At 36.8% G+C, this 13,380-nt stretch overlaps 1 protein-coding gene across 4 annotated transcripts in view; it reads right to left on the minus strand.

Annotated features, from left to right (window-relative positions):
- Nucleotides 1–4,707: 4,707 nt before the first annotated feature.
- SCEL (sciellin) overlaps nucleotides 4,708–13,380 on the minus strand; it is a 99,024-nt gene continuing 90,351 nt past the window's right edge. For all 4 annotated transcript variants that reach the window (XM_010728712.2, XM_031557827.1, XM_019610609.1 and 1 more), the window contains 4 exons: nucleotides 11,124–11,198; nucleotides 10,206–10,314; nucleotides 8,338–8,440; nucleotides 4,708–7,594 (listed from right to left, as the gene is read on the minus strand). In XM_010728712.2, the coding sequence (XP_010727014.1) occupies nucleotides 7,578–7,594; nucleotides 8,338–8,440; nucleotides 10,206–10,314; nucleotides 11,124–11,198 (304 nt within the window). In that variant the 3' untranslated portion in view covers nucleotides 4,708–7,577. The remainder of the gene's footprint in view (nucleotides 7,595–8,337; nucleotides 8,441–10,205; nucleotides 10,315–11,123; nucleotides 11,199–13,380) is intronic.

Raw genomic sequence — 13,380 nt, forward strand, 5'->3', positions numbered from 1 at the left:
CAAGCCCCGAAAAAGCTGTTCCTCTCAGATCTTTCTGAGCTGCACCATTCCTTACCCAAATCTCACTTAGTTCCTCAGGGTCCCACAGGTGTTCAAGAGTGAAATCCCATGATACCGGGGTTTCCCACACTTTCCTAAGCCTCTCCATATTCCCTGCCACTCCACATTCTCTGGTTTCAGGGAAAGCTTCCTCCACATAACTTAAAATACTATTGCAGAGAATACATGCAGAGAGACTGACAGCAGTGACAGCACAGTACCCAAGCTGGCTCCCTGAACATGTATAAGGAACTGGGAAGAGCACCTGGAAACCAGTCCAAACATCATATTGTCTGTCAGATTAGATGGATATATAGGAACCAGGCAGGTGTTTCTATCAGTGCCCTTAACTGACTATAGATATTTGCAACTCCAAAACAGAATATCAGGAGGTTAAAAAGGAACCAATATGTTCCAAGGAACACAAGGATCCTTAGTCCTCTATATAATGCTCTTAAGATGAAGTAAAAGACCATAGTTGCCTGCATCCTCCACCAACAGTTATTCTTAGATAGGGGTTATCCTTACATGGAAGTCTGTGACAAGGGGGCACAGGCCTTGGGGGGGGGGAACACACAAAAGGAAGGGGTACTAACGGTTTGCCGTAACCCAGCCGGCCCCGGGCCATGTGCACTCTGGGACAGGGGAAGGGCAGAGAGCTAGCTGATAGTTTTAACGAAGAGAAAACATAATGGCAACGATCCGAGGAGGAACGGTAATTTCCTGACTTTAACTAAATCAAATAAAATGAGAAAGACAAGAGTCAAACCACAAAAGTGCGAGGGAAAGCACGTGCTTTTCTCCGCGGCGAGCTGAGATGGCTGAGCTGGAGCTAGGTGGAGAGGGACAGACGCTCGGGCCCTGTCTGGAGCTCCACCCCACTTCCTCTTCCCGCCAGGTCCTCCAGGGATGCTGCCCCCTCCCTTCCCATCAGGATACTCAAAGTGCCCATAAAAGGCAGTAAACGGAACCAGAACATTAACTCGTTAACTCCCACTCGTCCACATGATTTTCTGATGGGAAATACTGACTACAACAACAACAAAATTCATCAGAAAACCACAACACAATTGCACCAATCAGCTTAGTTTTATCTGCGTACTTGCTGAGAGTGCACTCAATCCCAGTGTTTATGTCATTGAGAAAGATGTTAAAGAGTACTGGTCCCAAAAGAGACCCCTAGGGGACACCACTCATCACTGGCCCCCACATGGACGCAGAGTAGCTGACCACAACCACTTTTGTGATTTTTTTATGTCCTATCAGATTGATCAGAAAAAAAACCCCTCACACTTAAAGTCCATTCTTGCATTATCTATAACTTACTCATGCACAGAAGAGTCCATAACACATAAATATTATGATACAGCTGGAAAGATTACCATGGTGAAAATGGAAAAGAGACAAACAGAGAAGGAATGCTCCCCCAATCTCCTGTACCATACCCTTTGGCCAGATATCTGCATTTGCACAACTACATTGGGCACCGAAGGAGGTGTCCTGATCTGCCATAGGGACGTGACGGGGATCCCTCTTGCAATGAAGACTGGAGTGTTGACCACAATACCAATAGGCCATGCACTGATAGTCCCTCTGGTAATTGAGCCTCCCACCTGCAATAATCTCCCCCAAAGTGCAAGTAGGCCACACCACTTTGGTCCTACCTGCACCTTCTAAGGCCATTTTACTCTATAGATACCTGGTTCTAAGTTCTTAGGGGCAGGTTCAGAAGGTTATTTTCACTGCAAATTTGGGGTCTTACCAATTATCAGTGCCAGTAATTTGGATCCTAAGCAAGGAGACCCATGTTGTCTGTAGCATTTTCAGGGCACTGGGTGTACTGTCTCTAGGTCTTTCATTCAGGTCCCACAGGGTTTCATAGAGTCTTTTTGTCCAAACCTGCAGGGACTGAGTCTGTCTTCAGGGCAGCCTTAAGAATACCGTTATAACTTTTAATGAGGCCTGCCCCTGTCAGATTATATAGCAGGTGGAATCGCCATTCAATGTTGTTTTCTTCTGCCTGTGTCGTATCATCACACCAGTAAAATGAGTCCCTTGGTCGCTCGCAGTAACTTGACGTAGGCAGCCATCATCTTGATGGTATATGCTTGGTTTGCCAGATGTTACAGTTGGTGTTAGAGCTGGAAAGATTATCACGGTGAAAATAAATGTTGCTGTGGCAAAGGCATTTTGCAAGTGCGCTCACTGGACTGATGAAGAACTTCTGAATTATGGTTTCTTTTCAGCTGTGCCTTTTCCTTGTATTTGTTCAGATTTCTTCAGGAGAAACAATGTTCCTCCTATCCCCACTTCACTGTTTCCTTTATGTTCCTACTGAGAAGATCTGATTGTGTTAGAAAACTCAATTAAGAAACAAACAGAAAGTAGAGTTCCCAGAGCACGTGCTTTCCTCTGACTGTCTGGGATGTCTCACACTGCAGTGGAAGAGGCAGAAGAAATAGTATTTCTGTTTTCTTCCTCAAGCTTTCCACAGATGTCACTCATGTCAAAACTAGCATGCCCACTCCCACAGAGAATTTTGTCTGGAGAAAACTGATATTTTACTTCAGAAAGTTTTACTGTTACTTTGGTGAAAGGATAAATGTATTCTCATTTGTATGCGTTTTTTTGTTTTTTGTTGTTCTTTTTTTTTGTAGATTTACCAAATATTAGAACTCAAAATATTTGAATGTCTGAGATTACAGTGTTACATGTTCAAGTAGCTGGTATCCAATTCTTAATTATAATACCTGAGCAAGAGACAGGTGTGACATAATTCCAGATTCCATAGCTGGATACTCCCTAGAGGAACCAGAAGATGTGAAGATAAATATTTTCTAGAATATTCATTTTGCAGTTGAGTTTTAGTATTGATTTCAATGACACCATTATTTATGGCAACACTATTACTTTTAAATTCCTATCCCCAGTTTTAAAATCACCAACTCTACCTGCCCTTAATTGGCTTCTTTGCACAACACTTTCAACTTTTTCTTAGTCCTTTCCCTGTTTTCTGCTAGTTTTGGGTATTATGACATGTGAACACTAGTATTTATTCCCCCATTAGGAAAAATATCATGAAAGCTAGAAAAACATTGAATTTTCTTTTCAGAAATGACCATTCTTCTCTTCTTTTTTTTCTTTTCAGAGTATGTAGTTTTAAAATGTTGGCTGCCATTGCTTTGACTGTAATAGCTGTCTGAGAGTGCTAAACAGATGTCTGAAGACTACACAGCAATGCCAAGACTCAGACAAGAGCTTTTGGCATGATTATACTCATATATTGATTCTAATGGGCCAAAACCAAGAAGTTTTAAGTCTTGGCACACGTAAGAGGCTGTAGCTGACAATTTATAACTCACACAGGTATAAAACCTCCTCAAAAGCAGTAAATTATAGGTAGCTTTCTTAGAAAGGGAGGTGAAATCTGTTTTCCTTGAGGCATATCCACAGGTGCAGAAGTACCACCCAGAGGTCACTATGCTGAGCACCGCACAGACAGAGGGAATTAGTTCCCGTCCAGCAGAGTTCAGAGACAAAAAAAGGCAAAGAATATACCAAAGCTTAAAAGAGATCATCCTCTGGAGTCATTTCTAGTACTCTCAAATGAAACTCACCACCTCACACTCCCTCACTATCCTGCTCCAGCCAAAGCTGAGTGCACCCAGCTCCTTTAATGGTTCTAGGAGGGAGCATGATGTTAACAGGGATAAACAGAGAATCATAAAGACTGCTTTTAATTATGAATTAGACCACTCTGATGACTCAAAGAAATTCCAGGATGTTCTCTTTGCTTCTGGGATTTTTTCCATATTTTGTACTCAATAGTAATTCCTGAGGGTTCAATTACAGATAGTGAGTGTGCAGGCTGTGCAGATAACCTGTGGTCCACAGGCTGTAAGAATTCACCCTGCAAAAGTCATGGAACATGGCAAAAACATGAATGGGAACATACTTTATTTCACACACCAGAGTATTAAACCATCTGGTTAAAACATAGGTAATGCTGGGGGATAAATTAATCATCTCCCTTCTACTATCTAGGCAGTGTTCTTTTGAAAGAGAACACTACTATCTCTCTGATTTTAAAAGATGAGAGTTTTGAGGGATACTAGCAAATGTGCTTTGAGAACATCTGCAGATTCTTATCCCTGAAATGCATGAAGTGTTTCTTAAATTTTAATTTTACTGATGCGGGAGATAAGAACTGAGTTGCTCAGGCCAGGCAAAGCGCATGATGCTTTGAAGACTTCGAAGTCAAAGAAGGATATATAAAATAGCCTTAAGACCTCTACGACTATTCATCAGTTACGCAGTTAAACAGAACATTTTTTAGTTAACAATTTCAGGCTTTGGCATATCAGCCCTATCTAAGTATTAAGTGTCTTTATCCACTGTCTTTATTGAATGAAGCGTGTCTCTGCTGTTAAGCTGGGGTGAAGAAAAATGAGGTGATCTGGTCCAGCAGAAGGGAGAAAAGAAGGCTAAATTTCTCTCTTGCAGTCTGATACTTATTTGACTGAAAGCTAGAGCTGTCTCCTAGGGTATCGGTAGTTACTGTGAACAACAAGCAACCATGATCCTAAAGCAAAAACAACCAGGAAAACAGGTATATTTTATCCTAAATAATAGGATTTTTAAAATATCAAAAGACGTAAGTGTGTAAGTGACTTATAAGTGCTTAAGGAGATACACACTGAACATGTAAAACTTTCAACATGACATGCATCTCCATATCAAGGAGAAATACAGAGAGCTGTCCTACTGAATAAAAGCAAGGACCGTTTGCAGTTGACCACATTTTCATAAGCTAATGAGGCTCTACAAAGTAAAAGAGACTTCCTGTCAAACTCATAGACATTTATTACAAGAGGAAAAAGACTAGAAGACAATATTAACGTGCTTGTCACTTTGCTTCAAGCAAAGACTGAGTGTTCTGTAAGAACCTATATAGGATACAGCAGAATACAGTACAACAGTGAAACAGTTCTTGTGATGCTCCTCCTACTTATATCAGTAGGAGTAAATATCAGTAGTCTTGATGCCATCTACATATGTATATGCATGAATGAATTTTTCCCCTGTAGAACTATGCCCAAGATTTGCAAAAGAAAGTATCCATTACACATTGAGAAAATGGGTCTGATGAATCACAAAATCCCACGTAATTTAGTACATCACCTCTCAATACAGCTTTTCAGTCTAATTTAAAGCATTATTGAAGATAACACATTCATTAAAACAGCTGTCAGCAAACTGCTCGTTTTGATAGTTTCATGGAAGTACCAGTCAAAGAGAAATAAAACACCACATGCTAATGATATGCAAAAAGGACAAAAAACAATTCCATTTTGATACATCACTATTGAGATGTTAATTTGATTTTTTTAATGAGTACTGCTATCTGTGCTTTTATATGTAAATATCACACATCACAAAACCAGTGTTTCTTTTCAGGAAAATTACAACATATGATAATTAAAAATAAAAATAAAAAATCAATCCACATTGCAAAATAGCCAGCACTGTTCAGCAAGGATGAATTAATGAGCAGAGAATTATTATTTATTGTTTCTGTATTGCTACTTCTCTGTCAGTGAGCATTTAAGTACCAGATATTTGGATCCAGAGTTTTCTCCTGGTTTCTCAAACACTAGAATGTACTGGATTCTAAGGTGCTGTCTCGGGTGAATATCCAGTAACTTCCATTGTAATTCAGCCTAGGTCTCTGAACAGGACCAAATTTGTCATCCAGTATTAGAACTCCTCTATGGGTTTTCTCCACCAGTTTTGCAAGGCTCATTACACCAGAAAAGCACAGGGCAATATTGATAATAATTTAACTAAAGCATGTCATCAGCAATGGGCACACAATAGAAAAAGAAATAACAGAAAACAGATAATAACAGATTTTCTAAAGCTACTGCCATTAATTCATAATCATTTTTCTTAAGCTAATTAAACAAATTATCTACTGTTATATGACTCTTTTTCATACAACAGTATGTACACTCTTTACGCTAGGCCAAACAGACTGCATCATACTCAGTTGAGGACCCAACAGTTTAAATCATACAGCAATTCTTACCTCCTGTCTCCACTAGAGCAAGTGCAAACAAGGAAAGAAAATTTGGCAGTGACAGAAATTCAACAGTCTAACTTTAATCTACGGATTTGGCACTTTTCAGTTTTCTAAGCTCTGGTGAGGTCCAGCAGCTTCCAAGCACTCAACTCTGTCACAGTCATACCTAAGAAGTCCTTTTCAGCGGAGAGGTAAAGGAGGAAAATCAGTTCTGAAAATTGTGATCTATAACACCTCAAAGCATAGAATAGCAGTCGATGTCTTTGTTCGATGTCTTTGTTTTTCCAGTAAACAAAAAAAAAATTAGGCAATTAAGGCAAATAACAATTAAGTGTCGCAGAAACATAACAGAGAATGAAGTCATTTCAGTTTCTGTACTTCAACAGACATACACTGTCCAAAAATAAAAAGCTTTCAATGTAGGCTCAAGAGAAGGAGGTCATCTGTCTTGATGTCAGTGTCTAGAGATCGGAACTATTTACCCCAGGTTCCTTTATAAGCAGAGGAAAGTAAAACATCTGTTCATAACATGGCTAACCTCATCATAAAATAGATGCTTTCAATCTGACCAACCACTTCCTAAAATTATTTACTTCCTCACCGAAGATGTTTACATTTAGAAGAGATTAATCCATCCCAAATATTTAGACAGGCAACTTAATAGAGTAAGAAAGACAAATACAACATAATGTCATGCAAAGTACATATTCTATGACTTCATGGCAACTATGAAGTGTGCACTTCTTAAAAAAAAATTTAACTGGTAATACAGTGGTTACCAGGATTAAAGACATGGAGTGGGAAACTACTGTGATAACTCAACTAACAGTTTTTTTGTTTATAATGCCTCTGCCATTAATAAAGACAGATGTATTCTCCAAATATACTTGTTCTATCTTAAAATTATCATTTAAGTTATTTGGGAAGAATCTTTCTCTGGAGATTCATGTCTGTCTTCAAAGCATGAAGAAGAACCCACCTCACTCTATATGAAACCAGTAGTTTAAATTGTAGTTTTAACTGACTTCTAGATGGCTAATCATAGATGAGATTAATACCTTTCATGCTTCACAAAGATAATAGTTTCTTATTTATAAGGAGATATGGTTGCAGTAAAAAGAATAAACAGCCTTCAGAACTGATGTGTAAGTATGTCCTTCTCAGAAGAATGTCCTATTCAGAACATTTCAATAAATTATCATTAGTTTTACATACAGTTTAGCAGTTTTACAGATCTGATGAATATATTGAACAACAGACATCTTGTTTTGCTTTCTGGAATGTGTGCATGAAAAGGCATCTAAATTCTCAAGGAATTCATTCCTTTGAGAACCATGCAGTAGGGCATTTATTTCTAGAAATAAAAATTGTGTTCCTTAGCAGTTTGAAGTAACAGGCCAATACACTTAAGTAAACACAAGTGGAACTTCTTTGTCTTACTTTCTGTATGTCAAAATTAGTAGATCCATTTTTCTGCAAGAGAAAAAAAAAATGATTAGAGATGCCAAACACAGAAGCAGTCTCTAAATGTCATACAAGTAAAACTTTAGGTCTTCTTTTTTCTTAGAAAATCAATTGGAGTCTGGTTATCACTTCTTGTCACTTGCTGAAATACGGTATATACATTTATAACACAGCATGCATACTTTTGGTATTTCTTTCTACAGTTTTATAACAGTCACAATGCCTTATTTTTTAAATATGATTAATTGTAAAATTCACTCTTCCCATCAAATTTTGCAATGGCTTAACAACATTGTTCTTTAACAATACAAATTGATTAACTTCAGTTTACATGATCTTATCTCAAAAAAGCCCATAGGGCAACACTAGCTTATAACATATCACCTAGGTTTAAGCTTGTCTTTATTTGGTATAGTTTTATAGTATTATGAATTAATAATTGCCACAAACAAAGAAGACTTAAAGTCTAACAACTTCTAGAGAAGTTAATGAAATAAAAGCTTCATTCTTTACCACCTTGCATATTTGTTTACTCACTACCCTCCTCACAAAGTAAATAATGTCGGTTAGTATAATATTTTCATTATAATTTAATATATTTTTTAATTTCTCTTTTTGGGGGGGCATACTTTGAAAAGGTTTGCATACACTGATATAAGCAAAAGCAACAGCCTTGTTGTAATATACTGAAGTTTTCTGAATGTTTCTCATGTTTTTTTCCTCTGTTCAGTATAATACATCTTGCATCTTACCCTTAATTTTGGAGTAGCAAGGCTCACAATGCACAGTTTGTCTGTAAATCCAAACACTGTCTCCTGCTTTCAGATCTTCCAGTGGTCTTTTGCATACTTCACACTTCAAAGTGCAAGTAAAAGTAAAAACAAAAAATAAAATAAAGCCCCTCGCTACTATTCATTTCCAGCATACTCTTTCATAAAGCAAACATACCCAGACCAGAACAGCATTTGTGAGTACTGTACTATCGTGAAATCTGAACTTTAAAAAACAAAACAAAACAAAAAAAACCAAAAAAGTATTTACATGAAATAAACTATAAATGTAAAAATAACATTTTCAGACCTCTAAAAGTCAGATATCTGAATCTTGGCTGGTTCCCTAGGTTCTATTTATCATCACTAACCTCTCTCCTCCCCCAGACGTTTCCAGAGGGTAATTTCTATCTTAACTTAGAATTTGATTCTAAAACAAAATGATTCACCATTTCAAGATCCCCTTCTGTTTTCACTGAGTAAAGGAAGCATAATTAGACTTAAACATCCAACTCAAAGTAGAACTCAAGGAATCTGAACTTTCTTATTTCAAACTTTTTACAATACTTTACCTTAACCATTATATATATTTCCCATAATTGAAGAATCCAGAGACTTCTATTAAATATTAAATATTATATTAAATACAAGAAAAAGCTAATTTCTGAGATACATAAGTATTTCCCTTGTTTCATGTATTAAACTGTACAGATAAACACAAAGACTGACTTCCCAAAGTCATAAGGAGAGCATACAGTGATTGTATCAAGAAACACTGTCATTCTATCTACAGAACAGAATTTTGATCCCCAGATCAGACTTAGTTGTTTAATTTTCTGCCAATACTTTCATAAATGTGTAATTACAGAAAATTTAAGCTGACTTTTGCTGGGCAAACACATCACCAATTGGGAATATGTATAAAAAAAATATCATCTCATCAGTAAGCTTAAATATTTAAAAAATAATTCAGTCGATAACAACAGAAGAAGTTATCAATCCTAGCTGCATTCAAAAATAATTCCTCTTTATGTGGGTTCATCCATCTAAAAAGAATGGAAGCAAACCAGAGTTTGTATTTGTAATAACAATTTTGAGAAAGTATTGCATAGTGATTGTCAGAGATGAAATTGCATTGCTAGTGCTCACTATTCAGGTTTGGGTGACTTTTCATGCAACAGCTGGGTAAAAGAGTAGCTCTGAGAAACAGAAACTACGATAGACTGGGCAGAAGGTGATTTATGCTAATGAGGTGATTTTCACAAATAATTTTTGTTACAACAACAAATCATGCGTGGGGATGCAAGTAGAATTAAGATTATTTTATTATACAACAGGAACTCTCCATAGCAACAAAATCTTAACTGATATTTTGATCCTAATGGGAAAATGATTTCAACCCTGTTACTTATGTAAATTCTTCTTACTAGTGCTTTTTAGTATGGCTTTAACTAAGAAAATTCACAAAACTTCATAGAAAAGAAGGAGAATAAGATTTTACAGTATGATTAAATTGTAAATAGGATAAAATTCACTGTATCAGTTTGGAAGTCTGTGTAACTGAAAGCTTATAAACATGAATGACATTCAGGACATGTCCTTCTGTATCCTTTATCATTCTAGTGGTTGCAAGAGAAAGAAAGGAGAGGCAAGGAGAGGGAGAGGGAAGGGACTGGGGAGGAAAGAGAAAGACTACAGACGAGTACTTCCTAGATTAATCTTCTCCTTTAGTGTGCAAGCCTTCCTCATCTACCAGGCCTAAAGCCTAAATATTCACTTATTAGATGTGTAATATAACGTAGGTATTACATTTAAATTTTATTTCATAGTAGTAAGTGAAATCTTCTTACCTTGAAGCAAGTTGAATGACAGCAAATTTGCAAGGCATCTAAGATCATTTTGGCATCTATGCCCAAGGGCTTCCTGCAGTATGTACATATATCTTTTCCAATTATACTCCTGTGTATATAATATAACATCAGCTGTCAGAAAAAGAGCAATCTCAAGGAGAAAATTGATAATCTTAGTGCATTGTGTGTATTTTCAAGGCAGCTATATAGGACATATGTATAAAACAGCTCACCTAGTATTTATAACAACATCAATGTTTTTAATTAACTGGTCCTGCTCCTTTCCAGTCAGTGATAAAACATCGTACTCATTTCTTAATCATCCCCAGAGTTTCTTATACTTACATTGAAAAGGATACAAGTTTTTATTATTCTATGTATTTCCAAGTAATGGAAATATCCAAATTATCTGAAAACAGTGTGCACATTTAAATTTTTTTTTCTTCCCAAGAGATATTACTGATTTGAACAAATATTCTTCTATGCTTGGGAAAATATTTACTGGTGTGAAAACATGACATTTTTAATCAGCATTATCATGTGGACCTATTCTCCCACATCTAGACTTAAACTTGGTCACATAAACACTATTTTCAAAAAGGAATGAAATTTTGCAGAGAAAGTAGCCAGCAGAGTTAGAAACCTACAGAATCACAAATCCAACTCTACCACTTAAGACCCTGGCTACTGTTTCTAGATGTTTTATATGCCAGATCCAATAAGCCTACATAATATTAGCCTGCCAAACCGTTGTAATGATTTGAAGACAAGATCCCACTGAGAGGGAGTACTGTATGAAAAGCTGTCTGACTAGCCTAATGATGATTTCTACTGCTCTCTTTTGTTCGAACACCTGAAAAGCTTACGTAAAACATCTGTGCCCTTTGATATAGCATAACATTATTAATGTGCACTTACTGATCAGAAGTAGAGTAAACAGTTTTGATAGTATTTCCAGTTATATTTTCGTTATAGGCATGACGTGATGAATTTCTGCAAGGCAGTAAATACATAAAAATTACAAAAAGCTACTTTTTATTGTAAAAGGCTTCACTACATTGATCATATGGAAATTAAACAGATGTAACACTGTTGTAAAAAAAAAATCCCATTTAGTTATGAGTTCTTTTTTCACTTTCGTCAAGAAATATATATTAAATAAGAAAGTGTAACTTGGACATAAAGTATCCCTACACTGTGTTCACTTGCTGCATGATTCTTTAGTATTTCAAAATGAACTCCACAAGGCTACTGAGTGAAATCTACACTACAATACTGGTTTTGCCTATGCTCATATCTCAGCATATATTGTACTTACTATGAAATTGTGACATGCTGCATTTTTGCAATTTTTGTATTCTTTCACTAGTCCTCTGTCCAACTGTCAAATAGCCAAAAAAAATTACAATATGTCCCTAGAAGTAGATTGAGGGTCTTTGTAATACAGGCTGTTTCATGTGCGATTTGCATTCCCTGCAATAACTGAATTTAGCTGCCAGAGCAGTTAATTTTTCCTTTTTTTTTCCTGGTTACCTAACTGTCAGTTTTGTTTGGCATGGAAGGAATGAGCAACTATATGACAGCTGAACAAGCCATCTTGTCATACATGTTTTGAACATTTCTGAACTGATTTAATTACCCTCATTCTTCCAGAAATTTATAAGGTATATGGTAATTCATGGAATCATAAAATCACCAAGGTTGGAAAAGAATTCTTAGATCATCCAGTCCAACCATCCCTGTATCACCAGTATTTCCCACTAAACCATGTCCTTCTGTACTACATCTAAACATTTCATGAACACCTCCAGGGATGGTGACTCAACCACTTCCCTGGGCAGCCTATTCCAACACCTGACTACTCTTTTAGAGAGAACATTTCTCCTAACATCCAACCTGAATCTACCCTGGTGCAACTTGAGGCCATTCCCTCTAGTCCTATTGCTAGTTACAAGTGAGAAGAGGTCAACCCCCACCCCGCCACAACCTCCCTTCAGGTAGTTGTAGGGAGCAATAAGGTCTCCCCTGTGTCTCCTCTTCTCCATACTGAACAATCCCAGCTCCCTCAGCCACTCCTCCTAAAACATGCGCTCCAGACTCCTCACCAGCTTCATTGCCCTTCTCTGGATACACACCAGGGCCTTGAGATCTTTCTTGTAGTGAGGGGCCCAAAACTGAACACAGTACTCAAGGTGCAGCAATTTAACGTAGTTACAACAATAATGATAATTTAACATAATAATTATTTTTCATATCAATCTTGCATACTATTCAGTAATGCTGTGAAATTTTTTATACTTATGTGTGTTTGCAGAATGTCTTTTTAAGTAAAGCGTAACAGACTGACAACATGCATGTGCAGGGTATTATACAGCCCACATAAACCTTACACTTACCTGTCTTTTTAGTGCATTTGTTGTATTTTATACTATGTAACACCAGAAATCTATTAAAATTGCACAGATAATGAGAAATGTAAATGATAAATATTTTATATTTTACAGAACATAATAATATTCTTGCCATTCAATAATAATGCAAGCCTGGATTTGCTTGTCACAAAATACTTCCTCAAATAAACATGCAATGATTTCCTCTTACCAAGAGACATGGTTTTTAGCCAGTTCTATTACATGTCCCTATAACACATTTTTTTCCCACTCAGAATTGAATGCTTTGAGTGACAAAGTCCAAATAGAGAAGGAGAAATGGTTTTAAAAATAATTTATACCTGATTAAAAAGTCAGAAACCCAGGTCACAGCAATAATGTTTGTGGTAAGAGATGACACAAGGGCTCAGATTAATCCCATACAGCTTTAGGAACTTCAGAATCAGTGAATAATGTAATTTTTTCCTTACAGCCTTGGAAAGAAATGAGCTCTCCTATAGCACGGTACATTTAGCATCCAAATAACATGTTGGAATACATTTGCTCTACTGATTACGTAAGAATTTTGGCTTAACAACTCTCCTAAATTTCATGCCTCAGCCACATCTCTAGAGCTACACAAGGTATACCTAGTCCTGCCCACTCTGTGCATGGAAGGTTTGCTTTGTGGGCTTCTATTTGAAAAACAGAAAAACTTGAAAGGGGGCTGGCATTATATCAGAGACAAGTGTGAGGTTTTCAAATATGCCTGAAATTTCTTGCATAAAGATGGTTTCTCTTTTTTT

Source organism: Meleagris gallopavo, chromosome 1 (assembly GCF_000146605.3).
Source record: "Meleagris gallopavo isolate NT-WF06-2002-E0010 breed Aviagen turkey brand Nicholas breeding stock chromosome 1, Turkey_5.1, whole genome shotgun sequence".
Lineage (NCBI taxonomy): Eukaryota > Metazoa > Chordata > Aves > Galliformes > Phasianidae > Meleagris > Meleagris gallopavo.